The sequence below is a fragment of the Cygnus olor genome, chromosome 16 (assembly GCF_009769625.2).
Source record: "Cygnus olor isolate bCygOlo1 chromosome 16, bCygOlo1.pri.v2, whole genome shotgun sequence".
NCBI lineage: Eukaryota > Metazoa > Chordata > Aves > Anseriformes > Anatidae > Cygnus > Cygnus olor.
The window spans coordinates 1,217,963-1,234,640 of NC_049184.1; the positions used below are offsets into that span (position 1 = coordinate 1,217,963).

At 51.8% G+C, this 16,678-nt stretch overlaps 1 protein-coding gene across 2 annotated transcripts in view; it reads right to left on the reverse strand.

Moving 5' to 3' along the window:
- Positions 1-5,242, reverse strand: part of LOC121078815 (rho GTPase-activating protein 39-like) — a 52,691-nt gene extending 47,449 nt beyond the window's left edge. The window contains exon 1 of one of the 2 annotated variants that reach the window (XM_040575350.1): positions 5,060-5,242. In XM_040575350.1, coding sequence (XP_040431284.1) covers positions 5,060-5,070 — 11 coding nt within the window. In that variant the 5' untranslated portion in view covers positions 5,071-5,242. Of the gene's footprint in view, positions 1-3,342; positions 4,322-5,059 lie in introns of those variants that run through there. The other variant, XM_040575351.1, reaches the window with a different exon arrangement.
- Between the last annotated feature and the right edge of the window lie 11,436 nt (positions 5,243-16,678).

The window sequence follows — 16,678 nt, forward strand, 5'->3', positions numbered from 1 at the left end:
GTTTAATCTTGGTAGATCATAAACCCTGTGGCTAAGCAGAAGGTTGGCGTCGAGGGGCCCAGGACCGCTCGGCTCCAGGCTGGAACAGCACGTACGGGGAGCACGGGTGCTCGCTGTGGTCGTTGATTCATCTCACGTCAGGGCACTTTCCTTCAAGGAAGGCAAAGTACAGCAAGAGCTTGGCTCAGGGATCCTCTGTGTAGAATCAGCCTTCTATTTGCCTCCAGTGCCTGACAAAGATGCCAGTGAGTTATTTTATTTAGACCTCTATTTTAGAAATTCTCCAGTGCTCCATAGCACAAAGTCCACAGTAAAATTTCATATAAGGCTTAATTCCATATATTTAATTCAAGACCTTAAGTCCAACAAGAAGAAAGCACCTGAAAAAAAAAATAATCTTACAATTCCCAATGCTTCATTTATTCCAGCATTTCTCCCCTGCCAACCCTCAGGATTTTTCAGGCATTTTCCAAAGTTGAGCGTGTCAAGGTCTAAGATCATCCAATGCCAGTCCCTTCTCCTGGCCGGACGCCAGACAAGCCCAACTCCTCGCGTGGCCACGCCAGCCGGACCAGCACCCTGTGCAGGACTCCCCGTCCCGACCACCTCCGTGCCTCGTCACAAACAAGGGAGCTGGATCTTCAACATCGTCATTAAAAGCTTCCCAAACCCCTTTTGGTTCTGTGTATTGCATAAGCAAAAAAAAATGCCAGCTGACAAGACACAATGAAAAGGGCTCGGGAGAGCACCTGGGAGACTGTTACCAGCTACACTGGAATCTGCCGGTCAATATTCAACTGGAAAAATAAAACTCTCTTATTCCTTACATCAGTAACCTCAAGCACTTCGAACAGTAATTAGGATGAGAGAACATATCCCAAATAATGGTATTTTCTTCCATTTTCCCATGAGGGAAAGACCAATTGCAGGAAAAACACCAAGCAAAAAAAAAATTCTCTTGACCTACAATGTCTAGCTCCAGACGTACGAGCCAGATGGGCCTCATGCCTGCTGTTTAAGTTAACTTTTGGAGAGGCGGGGAAGTATTAACTGCTTTAAGAAGTTGCACAAAGCAGAAGACTACCCTTCCCATTAAATGTGTACAAAATATATACATATATTAAACAGAGAGCTTGCTTCAGCAGACATTCATGACTGAGCTACTAAAAACTACAAGAAATTGCATGGCCATTAAAGCCATTTTTCCTACAAGTGAACTGCCTTTCTGCTCACCTGGACAAAGAGAGGAATTAACATCCAATATGTAAATCATGACAGCAAAGCTCAGAAACCCTCTAGGTATCCAGCTAAAGCCAGATCCCAAGGTCTGCTCTGGAATTTATTTTTATTACAAACAAGAGGTACTTCACTAACTATGCAAACTGCCTGGAGGGCTTTTTAAAGAAACACGCACATATGCATGTCACAGCAAGTCACAAATAATTGCGCTCTACCTGGAAAGGACTGATGGAACCTAAATGGAACATTTCAAATTCTGACGTATTTATTTGATGAAAGCTCGCTAGCATCTCCTCCTAATTGCATCATCCACCAAGGAAGCCATTTGGGTAGCACAACAGGAATGGAAGCACTAGGAAAGGAGACCACAGAGAAGGAGGAAATGCTGCTCCTTTCCTTTGAACTTCTGATTAGTTTCCATCAGAAGAATCTGGTGTGTCTGAAGATGCTTCCCGAAGACCAGGCTTCGTCTACGTAGTCACACATGAGCTACAGGCACAGATCCACCTCTGGAGCTAGCTCCGAGGCTGCTGCTAAGAACAGTTTTAAAAGTATACAGCAGTCTCGGTGGATAAGACAACCACCTTGTCCTGCGCAGCTTATCACCTCTTCCACCTCCTCAGGCTGCCAGCAGAACTACTGTAGTAAAAACACACTCCTGGTTCCACTTGGGGCCAGCCACTCTTTCCCCCCTAAACCATCCCATCCCAGGTAAATCACATCAGCACTCTCACCAACCGCTCCTGCAGCGCATTCAGTGGGGCAGAGGGCAGACTGCTGATAACCTCCCACACCTGCGCTTATCTCCACGGGTGTCTGACCTCTGAGAAGCAAACAGAGCCCTTTAAAAACCTGGCTCATTTCATGCTAAATGAGACACCATGGTGCTCAGCCAGGAATAGGCTCATCCAGCAGATGAGAGTGGGATAAGCATCAGGGAGTCAAAGCTTCTCCTGCAGTCACAGCTCGCTACAGAGAAGACATTTATTTATCTATGGCCTTATTTAAGACAGTTAAAACCAGGGTAAAGCAGAACAGGGAGCGTGGACCCAGTCAGAGGATGTGCACAGGAACCTGTGCTGAGCACCAGCAGGAGGTTCAGATGCACCATCAAAACCAGAAGAGCCCATTACCGCAAAGCCACAACTGAGCGCAGACACAGGGAGTCAGCCAGCAGCTCCAGGGCAGGCTGATGAACTGCGGACGCTTTCACTCACTCATAAATTAAAGCTCCGGGGGAAGGGGGGGGGAAACGGGTCACACAGAAACTAGTCTAGTATTCAAAGACTTATTAAAAGCCTGAGTGAATCTGAATTAACTATCTGCAACAAACTCATTACTCAGGATACTAAGATCCAACAACAAACTTAAGTCTTATTTTCAGTGCCATTGTAATCAGAACATAAAGCACAGGAATCCTTTTTATCTTGCATTACTCAGATTAAAAGGGCAGCCAGACCAGCAGGCTTCCCACTAAACCAGTGCACCCAGTACCGCCCCAAAATAACCCCTCTCCCCACCTCACAGGCAAGTCTTCAGTAATCCCCAGCACCCCGGCACGTGCTGCAGCATCTCCCTCCGCTCGCTTCCCAAGGCTGTTTAATTCAAACAGCCGAAAACATGCTAATAAAATGACAACTCCAAACTGAAAAGCTTGCTTATCCATAAATGAAACAGCACCCAAGCAGCATTCTTACTAACGCATTTACGTATCAAATACATATATGATGAATCCTTTTGTGACTTCAAAGGAATGGTTCATGAATATGAATATTTATTAAACTGCTCTGGTGGGGGGGGGGGAAAGCCTCGTGGGTCAAAGAGCCAGAATCCTAAAGTAGTTTATGCTTCCTTATCTTTAATTACAGAAGCAATTCCATTAGAGCTGATTCAAATCTTACAGTCCTTCCCACAGTCCCTCAATGGTGCTATTAGCTCCTTCTCCATGGCTCTATAGGGGGAAAAAACCTCTTCCCCAGTGCACAAAACTTTACCAGTTTGCCATAGCCCTATAAAGCTGAATGCAAGAGGAACATCGGGACAGATTAAAAGATGCCTTAAAGCTCAGACACAAGTACACTGAAATTTGCAAGATTTTCTTACCCACTCAGCTGTTCACCACAGGAATCTCAGTCTCTCCTTTTCACCTTCGCACCAGAGCACATTTGCACCAGAGCACAGAGTTACATTTTTCTGTTGATCAGGTAAACGAGATGAATGGGATGCATTCACTTCCCATTTCCCTGAAGTAGGGCAGCATTAAGTGAACCTGATTCTGCACTGTGGTTGGCACATTAAATGCGCAAGTCTTATGCAAGGTTTTCAGCTGCAGATCCAGTAACTGTCAGGCTGAAAGCAGCCTTTTACATCACAAGGAGGGCCATAAATTTCTCTTGGTTAAAAAATGCACCAGGCCAGCACACTTGGATTTCCCTCCAGCTTATGTGCTTCCAGCTAAGGCTGGGACATCTGTTTCAGCTAAGCAAACCTGTTGTGAATACTGAAGGCATGTGAACTATCCAACCAAAAACCTGGCTTCGAAATCTGCATTCCTATAATCCGCTGTGATCTCAGCATTGCTCCGCATAGCCTTGATCCGCATAGCCTTGATCCAACCCATAGGAAAGAGCTGCCTCATCGAACTGGCAAACAACAAACTCGAAAAGCACCAAAAGGACAGCAAGAAAAGGCTGCTCAGGAAAGGAAAATACAGCACAAGAAACCTTGCGCTCTTCTGTGCTGGCTAGTGCAAGGATGCTCCCAAATCTGTGCAGCTTTGTCAGGTTTATGCCCCAAAGCGAGCAACCTGCAACCGTGATGCCCTTTGCTGTCACCAGCGCACAGACGGAAGCGGCAGCGACGAGTTGCCGCTGCTGGCGAACACAGGGCTTGGCGCTGCGCTTATCACTTTGCTCTGGATAAATTCTGCTGTCCTGCTTCCCCTCTCACAGGGACGCGCACTTCCTGCCCGAGATGCTCTTTCTTGCGGACTAACTTGAGCTGCATTCCACTGGAGGGGACATGAAAGAGGCAGGAACAACTATAAACTCCAGAGAAACACAAATTCTTCCAAACACCTCACACCGTCACCAGGCCACTGGGCGAAACGCCAGCACAGCTCTCCCTTCCCTCCCCCAGACAAAGGGAATGCGAGGAGCCAGCCGAACGCTGGTGCCCCTGAGGAGAGCCGAGCTCACAGGAATGTGAAATCAGTCCGAGCTTTTCATCCAGGAAGACGAAAATTTTGGCTAATCAGTGCAAAAGCAACCGACACCAGCTGCTGGGAAGGCAGCGCTTCTGGCCAGCTCCGCACCTTCCTCCCCGCGGAGCAGGGGCTGGCACCGAGCGCGGACGACGGCCGGGGCCGCGACCCGCCCGCGCTGCTCGGAAGCAGGAGGCGGCCCGGGGCACGGCCTGGCCGCCCGGCCTCCAGGTGATCCCGCGACCAGGAGCTTTCCGGCGACGCCTCTCCGGCAAGCCAAGCGCAAGTCACTGCCGCGCTCGGGCACCGTCTCGGAGCTGCGCTGAGTTCCGAAGAGCCACGGAACGAGCCCGCAGCCGGCGGCCGGGCCCGAGCCGTGATTCCGGGGCCCGCCCGTCCCCGCGGAGCCAGGCGGGCGACCGCACCCGGGGCCGGCGGGATCCCGGTGCCCGGCGCCGCCCGGCCTCGCCCGCTGCTCCCGGGACCGGCCGCCCGCACCCCCTCCTTGCCTCGCCTGCCGGCCGGGGCCCGCGACTCGGCTCGGCTCGGCTCCCGGCTGGGCCGGGGTCCCGCGCGGCCCCGTCCCTCAACAGGTGGAGCCGCCGCCGCCGCACTCACCTCTCCGCCATGGCCCGCTCGGCCGTGCCACCGCCCGCCTCTGCCCGCACGGGGCAGGGCGTGAAACCCGAGCCCGCGCCCCGCCCCGCCCGGGGACGGCCCTGCCGACAGCGCCGCCGGGACCCCCGGCCGCTCCCCGGGTCCCTCTGCTGGGGGCTGCCGGACCGAGCCGGGCCGGGCCGGGCCGAGCCGGGCCGGCGGAGCGGGGCGGGGTGCGGCGGGGCGGGCGGTGCAGCGCGGGGCCGGTGGCCGCGCTGGGGCCCGCGGGCCGAGGGCAGCCCCTGGCGGCCGCTGAGGGCGCTCCGCGGCACGGCCCGGCCCGGCCCCGGGGCGCCCGGGCCGGGGATTTGGGGGGCTTGGGGATGGGACGGGGGCATCCCGAGGCTTGGCGGGGGCAGCGGAGGGGAGCCAGGACCCGCTCCGGCGGAGCCCCTGGGAGGTGCGCGGTGGTGGAGGCGGCGGGGCTCTGGCGCCAGGACTCCGGCCCCCAAGCGCCAGCAGCAGTTAGCGCCAGGGAGCCGGATGGTGCCGCGTCTTCCGAAATGAGCTACGGGACCCGCCGCCCCCCCCCCCCCCCCCCCAGCCTGTGCTTCAAAAGGAAGCTCCACAGTTAGCCAAGTCGCCTTTTCCACGAGGGGACAAAAATCCTCTGCGGGAAATGGCTAAAGCTCACAGGGCTGAGGCATGCGTTGCCCCCAGAGGGAAATTCTGCTCCCCGGGCACCGTCCAGCACAGGCAGCATGAAGATTGAGAGGTCGGGAGTGCAGCCGTGCTGCATGCAGGCCTCTGTGGCCTTTGTGATGCCAGGATGCATGTAAGGATTTAACTCTTGCATTCTTCAAAGTGTTTCTTCAAACAAACACATTAGTGGGAACAACAAAAGGGGTCTGAAATAAGGATAAAGCAGCTCAAACGGTTACATCTGTTAAGATGAGGACTTTCTGTGTTTATCAGTGTCCTGAGCACAGTGCAGTCTGGATGAGGCTGTGAAGAAACACCAGGCATGTCCCCGCACCGGGGAGAGGCAGAGCCCTGCTCCAAAAACCCCCGAAAGCCTTCAACGTGAGTACTCTGAAGAAATGAGCCGTGCGCTGAAGGCCAGCCCTGCTCAGTCAGCTCAGCCTTCTGTCAGCCACCCATTCGGACAATGTCACCTGGCACAGTGACACAGCAGAGCCCACATCACAGGGGCTGCTGCAGCGCTCCCAATGCATTTTGGACGGGGTCCTGTTCTTACAAACGAGGAGAAACCCCCCTCAGGGGGTTCCTGAGGGAACTTCAGGTCCCTCTCACTGGGGGTGTGAGACTTGCCAGATACCGGGTGGATTTTGTCACTAGCAAAGTGAGTTTTGGGCTCTGTCACACAGCATGGCAAATTTCTGATACAGCCAGAAATGTGTCCATGCAGCCTGTTAATCACGGCATACCCCAGGCAAGTCAGCCGGCGGGGGCTCTGCATAGAGGGATCCAGCCCTCACAGTGCTCTCTCACAGACGCCGTTTTGACACTGCTGAATAACTTTGGAGTAACTTAATCCACAGACACTCATGCGAAGTCCCCCTGTACTTGTAAATAACAAATAGAGAGACAGTGAGATCATGGCCGCCGTGCTCATGGGCTGGACACATGTCGGGGACGGGAGAGCGGGGCCCTGCAGCAGCAAAGCCCCCCGCAGGGTGCAGTGAGGAGATGCCTGGTGGCACCACAGGACAGGGGATGGGGAGGGGCTGAGTTCTGCAGGCAGCAAAACTTGCGGACCAGGGTATAAACAGGCAGAGGAGAAAAACAGGAGTTAAAGTAGGTCTGCACTGGAAATGGAAGTTTGCTGGTGTAGCTCTAAAATGTGGTTAAACTGGCAGCGTTCCTTGCGGAGATGCAGATGCTATACGCCATTGCCAATAAAGGCTGTACCTGTCCTCTGAGGGACACAGCAAATCTGTGAAAACGCTTACAGCAGCCTGACAGCCTCTGTTCAAGGGCTGTTGTAGATTTAGACTCAGTGTGTAAAAATGTTAACACCCTGTTTGACTTTGCTGTGCTGGCAAGAGCCCTTAGGCAGACTGCAAATAGCAGCTGGGGAGATGGGAGGTCACAAGAGCCCCAGTTTCAGGGACCCCAAAAAGGAGTGACCCCATGAAGTGCACAGGAGGTTGGCTGCAGGAGGGACCAGATAAGAATTCATTTTTTTCTGTGATGTTGTCATTTCAGTTTGCATATTTCACTATGCAATGATAATGTGTAGAATATTTCCAACCTACCCCCCTAACAGGCTTCGGGAAGAGCATTAGTAACTCCATTACTGAGCTGCTGGGGCATTGTGGCTGAAACTTTTGGGATGTGCTTCTGCACACAGTGCTCTACGCCCCGCCATGGTCACTTGGTCCCGCTCCCCTAGCCATTTGCTGCCTCCTCACTGTGGAGCTGTGCTCTGAGACCTCCACTCTGAGACAAGCTTCAAGCAGGGCTGTGGGAGCACAGCTTCCCATCGCTGCATGACCCAGTTGCCTGCCCCAGGGGAAGGTGGCACCAGTGTGCACAGCACCGCCAGTTCAGGTGATGGGAGAAGTCTTCTCTCTCGAGGCCAAAGCAGATTCCTGGAGGCGCTCAGGGTTGTAGGAGATACACTGAGATGACACCTTCAGACCAGCCCAACTCATGGGCTAGCAGGTGTTTTACACGAAGTCATGCAAATAAAGATCAAGGAAACAAATATGAAGGCAGAACCTCCCATCAGAAGATGGTCATGTACCCGCTGGCACCAAGGACACAATTCCACCACTGGTAGATGATGGCTGAGTGAAAACAGATTAACTACCAGACACTATAGCTGGGTTTGTGAGGCTGTGGCTTGCACATGCGTGCAGAGCCGTCAGACCAAGGTCATTCTCTTTGGGAGAGCCAGGTGGATGTGAACTGCATGTGTGCAGCGTATGCAGTGACTCGGGGAGGAGGACAGAGATCATGGAGGGGAGGAGCAGCTAAGGGGAAATGCCTCATTTGTAGGACCTCTGCAGTGGCTTTCTCAGAGGCTTTCACTGTGCAGGCTTCATGGGCAGAGGAATACTTCTACCTGGTGCAACAGCATACAGAGATCCTCCTTCAGTGGTAAGGGTGGATAACACTGTGACACATACGTGGGAGATCAAGGCAACCAGCCATGGTGCCTGCCATTAATACACCAAAGACAGCAGCAGGAGGGAAACGTGAAGTGTCTATAACAGTCTTTGAGAGCATGGCAAAGACATCACAGCATCTCCAAGAACAGAAGGTCATAAACCCCTGGCTCTTTTGCTAGTAATGGAACCACATTGTCTGTAAGGCGTTGGAAGAAACAGCCTTCATGAATTGTGAGGCTGTGAACGCTAGATCACTGCAAGATGAATTAAGAGATGTATGACAAATGTTTCCAGGCCAAAGTATCCCCCTGCTGTCTGTTCATGGCTGAAGGATATTTCCCACAACTAGCACTGAAGAACTGCAAAAAGAGCCAGGTGCCTGAGATCATGCTCAAATTGTTCCTTCAGATGCTGCTCCTGGGTGGAAGAAACTGTGTCTGGAGTCATGCACCCACCCCTCTTTTCATGAAGCTGCTCAGCTGATGAACGTGTGCCCACACTGCATGTCAGGAAACTGCAGTGGGAGGACCTCACATGAGGGGTCTTTCTCACCTGTGGGTCTGGAAGAACCAGTGACGCTAAAGGTAACGACAGCTTGGTATTGTACAGCTGCTGCCCTGCCCACATTTGCAGGGCTGGGGAGATGGGGCAATACGCAGGCAGAAGTGCCACAGCTGCAAACTGACCCAGAATGCTGTCCCAGAGGTTTGGACCAGTGGGCACTGCCCCGGCTCTGCCTCTTCTAACAAACAAGACTGCTCAGCCCAGAACCTGCCCAGACCACTACCAGCCCCATGGTGAGCGTCTCCACGTACATCAATGGGGGGACTAGGAGCTTCAGTCAGGTGTGAAGGAGAGACTGGTGATACTGGGAGATGATGCCAAGGTTTGGGTGCCTGGGCTTATGGCCGGCACTGACCTGGTGTGGCTCCAATTTGAGATAAGCCTGCCAGGGCACCAGTGCTGGTGGGAGGCTGAGCTGAGGGATGTCTCATGAGGGGCTCCCTGCTCAGCTCAGGAGGGTCCTCATCCTCAGCACTTGCTGGAATCAGGCTGCAGCAAAGCCTGTCCCAGCCTTGGCGCCTTGCTGTCCCGACCCACCATCTATCATCACCTTGGGCCTGCCTCATCACTGTGGACTCATCAGCAATCACTGGTGTGACTGGTTACCACCACAGGACCTGCTCTGCTCCTCTTGCAGGGTGGGACTACGCCATCGGGTACAGCACTGCCCTGCTGTCACCTCACCCGTCCTCTCCTACTGCTCCCCCGCACCATGAGCTCCCACAGCTGGGAGGGGGGTCAGGAGCAGGAAAAAGAGCAGCCTGCTCCTGCCACAGCCCCCACAGCTTCCCAGGCTCCAGGAAGATGCAGTGCCTTGGATGCTCAAGTGCATAACCCAGGGGGTGGGTTATGTCATCTCAGCAGTGGCAGCTCTGCCTCCCATTCCCTTCACTCCCCTTCCATTTCATGGTAGCTGCAGCAAGTCCCAGCTCTGTGCAGTTCTGTACAGAAGGAGCCAATACTACTAGAAACCATTCAAAGTACGTCCAAGCAACTACAAGTTCCTACACGTGGGCGATATTTCTCACAGTGGGCAGCTCTTTGTTGTTCCAATAGACGTGATAAAGTGTTAGGTTCACCAGGGAGTACAGCTTACCCACACAGAATCACAGAATGGGTAGGGTTGGAAGGGACCTCTGAAGATCATTTAGTCCAATCCCCCTGCCGAGCAGGATCACCCAGAGCACGTTACACAGGATGGCATCCACATGGGTTTTGAATATCTCCAGAGAAGGAGACTCCACAACCTCTCTGGGCAACCTGTCCCAGTGCTCTCTCACCCTCCCGGTAAAGAAGTGCCCCCTCATATTGAGATGGAACCTCCTGTGCTTCAGTTTGTGCCCGTTGCCTCTTGTCCTGTCACTGGGCACAACTGAAAAGAGACCGGCTCCATCCTCTCGACACCCTCCCCTCAGATATTTATATACACATTGATGAGAGGTCTCCCCTCAGTCTTCTCTTTTCCAGGCTAAACAGGCCCAGTTCTCTGAGCCTGTCCTCATATGACATGTGCTGCAGTCCCCTAATCATCTCCGTAGCCCTCCTCTGAACTCGCTCCAGTAGTTCTATGTCCCTCTTGTAGGTAACTAGAGCATAGGTGATTGGCTCTCCATCCCCAGAGATTTTCAAGGACTGGCTACACAGAGCCATGGCTGACCTGATCTAGCATTGATGATGCTCTCACTTCAAGGTTCTGGGCTAATGACCTCCAAAGGTCCCTTCTGATCAACACATCTGCAATTCTGCAATTCTATGTCAAGGGGCTTGAGGTTCAAGCTGGACAAGCCGTTGTGGTGAATTCTGCATTGTTTCAGAGCACAGACATCTTCTATAAAATATCTCATATCCCTTACTGAATGGGACCCTGCTGACCTCCACGTGTGAGCTGCTGGCTGAGGATTGCGCACAGTGAGATTCTTCTCCAGCAAATGGTCTTAGCATGCATGAGGCAAATAAAAAACATCCCTGTTCTTAATTAACCTTGTCTGTTTTTTGAAGCTGACTGAAGATATCAAATAGCCCAGGACCATCGTTTGGAAAGAGCTAGTTGGAAATACATGGCCATTTGTAAAAATACCTGTTTTTAAGAAGCTATCGACGGTGGTGTTTTTTTTGTTTGTTTTTGTTTTTTTTTTTTTTAATAGTGGGCATGAAGTAAATTTATATAACAAGCCAGATGTTCTGCAATGGGGCTTTTTAAAAATCATCCTGTCCCAAATTTTTCCATCTTACCATCTTTCGCTCCCTTGCAAAGTAAGCAGTCACACTATCACGTTACTGATTGGCAATGGCAGCAGCTGGCTGTAACCCAACCTTAGCAGCATGGGACACGGAAACAGATGGAGAAGCAAATGCTCTTTGTTTCCTCTCCTGCTTTCTAAAACAGATTGTGACTAAAAACACAGAGGAGAGGTTTCTGCCGTCTTTCCTGCTGCTGTGGCTCCCTGGTTGTCTGCAAAGCTGTGGACTGAGCTCTGGCAGGGGTTACAGCTCCCCACAGCATGGGAGAGCTCTGCCTTTTTAGAGGGGACTGGGAAGAGGGGAAGGACATCTGAGACAATGATTACAGGCCCCTGGAGGGGATTCATAATGACGTTGAGTGAACTGAGCTGAGGGCTCCCTGTGCATCGAGTCCTGTTCCTTCTGCCGTTCTGTGGCTTGGTTCTGGTGTCCAGCTGAGCCTGGGTAAACCACATCAGGTCATTAAACTGGTGGTGAGCAGAGGTGAGTGGTGGTTTGCCAGGCTAGGAACTTGAACTGGATGATCAAGCCACCAATGGGACAAGTACGAGGAGCAAAGCCACACAACAGAACTGTGAGTGAGGGGAGAGAAGAGCTGGGGAGGAAGGTGGAAGTGGGAATGCCCCTTGTGAACTGTGAGATCGACCCTGCTGTCCTTGGTAGTCCTTGTCCAGAGCTAGGCAGATATGGGAAGGGAAGTCTCAGCTCCCAAGTCACTTCCTATGAGCTGAACTCTGAAGCTGTTGGTAATGAAGGTCAGGAAGAAACCCACAGCAGAGGTGTCGTGCCTTGCTTCAAGACTCCCAGGGTCTCCACCAAGGCCAGAGCATAGAGAGACCAGAGTAGGAACCTTTCTAAAAAAAGGTGCACGTCCCTGCCACCACATCAGTTACAGGTTCCCAAGGGACTTCTACTCTGTTGCTGCCCCTCACACCTCTTTGTGCCTGGTAAGAGTTCTGCTGCTTTCAGTCTGTCCCCTAAGAGTTCACCCAGCAGTCCAAATGCACAAGCTGCGCTGTGGTGCTCTCTCCCACTCAGGAAACATCATGAACTGTAAAACATGATGCTGCGTGCATGGCTCAGCAGCATGAGTCCCTCCGCTGGCTGCCTTGGGCTGGGAGACAGCTGCTCCGGGCAGAGGACACTGACCAGAGACGAGTGGGTGAGGCTGACAGTACAAGACTGCAACGTTGGACCCAAGCAGCAATGTGAGCAGTGGTGACACAGGTGTCCCAGCACACTTTAGCTCACTGTTCCCTCTCCCACCAGGCTACACAGGCTGGTGGAGCCATCTGGGTTTGCTGTGGCTGATATTCGTGCCAGACAATGGCACGAATAGGTACGTGCCAAGAACTGAGCTATTTTTTTTAGCCACAAACAGAACCTGTAATTCCTAAAGCTAATCCTGCAGTGTGATGTTTTCGTTTCTTACAAGCCTTGACAAATTAATTGAATCCCCATTTCTGTGAGAAACCTGCACAGAAAGTCCCACAGTCAGAACTCCAGAGATGAGGAAAAAAGGGGATTCACAAGGTCACCAGTGCAGAGGCTCTTGCTGGCCTTGTCTCCTGGGGACATCATTCAAGCTTCAGAGTTCCTGTCAGGGGAATTGCATTATAATCTGCCTACATTTTCTCAGTTTTATTCCATTATTCATGTTATTCTTCACAATCACAGACAAATTTGCTCCATTTTGTTGTTTACAGATGTCCCTCACTGATGTATCTGTAAGTTGCTATTTCTTAACATATTCTTTTGGTGAAATAATACTTTTTTTTAAAAAAATTAAAATTAAGCCCTTTTGCCCTCAGATAATGTCTTGAGTTCTGCCTGCTCACTGCCTGTTTACTAATACATATTGATAACAAAATTTCCCATACTGTGTGAGAAGTGGTTTACCGCTTTTTCTTTTATCTTTTCTCATAAACTTAAGGCTTTAAGAACTAACCATGGTTCTGCCGAAGTTGACGGGAATGGCAGCAAGTTCTCTGCTCTACCTTGTATCCACAAGGAGAAATTGTTTCTAAACCAGTGGTTGCCAGTGCTGCAATGCCAAATGTCCCTGTTTGCATTTGCTGCAATGACTTTGTCAGGCACGCTTAGTTCCTCTGAGTTCCCAGGTAGGAACTGCCCAGCTTTAGGCAAACAACTTTGAAAGCTGCTCCTTGCTAGTTTTCTAAACATCTTGGATATCTACTGAGCGGATCAATTCAGCAAACAAGTTTTCGTATTTTCATTTCTCTGCTGTGCACAAAGGCTGTGTGCTGACAACTTGAACGTATGTGTTTCTGTCCGAATATCTCCATGGCTGCCCTTTGCTGTTGTCAGAGGAAACATCTGGGCTTCCTCTGAGATACTGCTCAGAGGAACACCTGATGCACACTCCGGGTAATTCCCTGTGACAGCACATCTGTAGGAGGCCATGGTCAGCCCCAGCAGGCTGCAGCAGTCCCGAAGGGCAGCCCAGAGCCCAAGCTGTCTGGCAGTTCATGGGGATGAGACAGATGAGGGCCGAGCCCAGTGATGGAGACCAGGCTCAGACACAGCCCAGTGGTGACTGGGCACAGTGACAAGACAGAGCTGAGGTCAGGCCAGGCAGTCAGTCTGTGGAGAGACCCAGGGCTGGGCATGGATATCGACATGGGCACAGGCTTACTCACTACAGCATAAGCTGCACATTGCCCCCAGGGGAGTGTCACTTGACGTGGGATCTCATGGGATATGTCACAGGTTCTAAAAAAAACAGATTTGCTGGAGACAACAGTGCAGCACCCCCTGGACACATGGCACTCCCAGCTTCTCCACCAGCACCAGGGCTTGCTTTCAGGTAGCTTCTATAATCATACCAAATGGAAGTAAATTGTTCCATGTTTGAGAAATTTAAACATTGGAAGGTACTGTGATGTCTCATTCTTCCATCTATGCTTAACCGCCAGGAGTCTGCAGATTAATGGATGTGCAATTTCTGAGGTGCATTCAAAAGAGTGTTGCCAGCAGGTCAAGGGAGGTGATCCTCCCCCTCTACTCAGCCCTGGTGAGGCCCACGTGGAGTATTGTGCCCAGTTCTGGGCTCCCCAATACCAGAGGGACATAGAATTACTAGAGTGAGTTCAGAGGAGGGCTACGGAGATGATTAGGGGACTGCAGCACATGTCATATGAGGACAGGCTCAGAGAACTGGGCCTGTTTAGCCTGGAAAAGAGAAGACTGAGGGGAGACCTCTCATCAATGTGTATATAAATATCTGAGGGGAGGGTGTCGAGAGGATGGAGCCGGTCTCTTTTCAGTTGTGCCCAGTGACAGGACAAGAGGCAACGGGCACAAACTGAAGCACAGGAGGTTCCATCTCAATATGAGGGGGCACTTCTTTACCGGGAGGGTGAGAGAGCACTGGGACAGGTTGCCCAGAGAGGTTGTGGAGTCTCCTTCTCTGGAGATACTCAAAGCCCGCCTGGATGCCATCCTGTGTAACGTGCTCTGGGTGATCCTGCTCGGCAGGGGGATTGGACTAAATGATCTTCAGAGGTCCCTTCCAACCCTACCCATTCTGTGATTCTGTGTTATTTCACATTCATCTGCTCCTGGAGCAGCGCATGCTGGAATCACACATGAACAAATTGCTACCTGGCTTCGGGTTGGAGAAGCTGGCAGTGGTGACCCTTCCATTCCCCAAGGAAAGTCCCTGACAACTGCTGCGGAAAGAGCAGTGACCCTTCCATTTACCATTTTGATAAGTTTTGCATGTGTAAGAAAATGCTGATTTTGTGACTAAGGGTTGAGGACAGCTAGCAAAAGCAAGGAATGAGGAGCCTACACCACTGAGCATGTGCTACAGCTGTGTTGTCCATAGTAGACATCTGGAGCGCAACTGCACCTTGGCCAGGCAGTATCAAGCAGCTTGTATCCTGGCTGCATACAACACAGGGCCTCTTAGGGCAGACGGGGCATGTTCAGCAGAAGCACTGCCGCCTGGCTGTTTACCCTCCATGAGGCTGCACAAAGCAATCCACATCCTAGAACACATCCTATATGCTGAGGGTAGGCAGGGCTGTCCCTTTTATCCCTGGTACTAAATGGCCTTCAAGACCATGCTGTCTCCAGAGGTGCTGAGCAGCTCCTCAGGGTGCTCCAGCCACGTGGAGTTCTGGTGGCCCTGACACCTGCCTGGCTGTCCGGTGACAACCTGGAATTCACCCCAGGAGTCCTACCTGGTTTGTTTGGGGCCTCCTGAGCTCCTCACTGTGTGGTTGCTCAGCGTGTCAGCTGCCACTGTGGCTGCCACTGTGTCAGCTGCCAGGTCTCTGGGTCCTGCACCAGTAAGAACATGTCATTGGTATGTGCCTGCAAGCCGCCTGTGAATACAGGTGGGCATCCAAACTGTAGCACGACAAGTTATGAACTCTCAGTCTGTGCTGAGAGGTTGCAGAGTCTCTTTGGTTGCTACTGCCATGACAAGCCTCGGGGCACTCCAGCCCTCAAGAAATCGTGCTTTGTTCTTTGACCCTGGTTCCCCACATCCATTGAGCACCTCTGGGCTGCTAGAGGGCAGTGTGACTACCACACGCAGCAGAAAAGCTGCTCCTTCATACAGCGGGCTTTTGGAATCTTGAAACGACCGTAGCACTGACTGCTTGGGTCTGGGACACACCCGAACAGAAGCCAAACTTCATCTTTGGCATGTGCTATATCCTCCTCATGTGCTTAGCTGAGGAAGAAGCCATTTAGAGGAAATAGAGAAACTGGAAGAAAGAGGATGGATAGGCCAGCTTTTGGTATTCCTGATTCTGCCTGCCTTTTTGCTTCTGTAGAACCTTATTTAATCTCTTGCTTATATTGGTAAATTTGCCTGGCAATAGTTCTGGATGCCTGCAAAGGTCTTCATGAGCAGGGCAGCCAGGAATGGGCATAACTAGTGATACCACAAGAGCTTTGATGGTTATGGGCCTTGCACCAGCTGCAAAATATCCTTGACACACAGCCAAGCCCAGTGTGACTTGCAGCTGTGCAAGGATGGGGCAGGCAGTGCTGCAGCAGTAAAGCCACCTTGTCATTTAATCTGACCTGTAGCACAATAGCACCGAAGCCCTTCCTGGCGATGAGGATGACTGCTTGACCACAAGGCGCTAACACAACAGGGAAGCCCACGCAGCTGCCACCAGAAGTAACACGAGCTGTTGTGACCTCCTGCAGTGCCTGTGTTCGTTTTGTCTTCTCTGCTGCACTGGGTCTGGCAGGGATGGAGTTAATTCTTTCCTAGCAGCCCATGTCATGCTGTGTTTTGGCTCTGCAACTAAAGCGGTGTTGATAACACCCTGATGTTTTAGCTATTGCTGAGCAGTGTTTGCACAGCATCAAGGCCGTTTCTGTTTCCTAGCCTGCAGACTCAGCAAGCAGGCAGGGGGTGGGCATACAGCTGGGAGGGGACACAGTCAGGACAGCTGACCCACACAGACACTGACCATGTCATGATCAGCAGCAAAGGCTGGGAGAAAGGAGGAGGAAGGGCTTTGTGGTTATAGTGTTTGTCTTCTTGAGTACCTGTTATGCGTGCTGAGATCCTGCTTCCCAGGAAGTGGCTGGATATCCACCTGCCATGGGAAGCAGTGAATGAATTCCTTGTTTTGCTTTGCTCACACGTCTAGCTTTGCTTCGCTTACTAAACTGTCTTTATCTCAGCCCATGAATTTTTCTGGCTTTT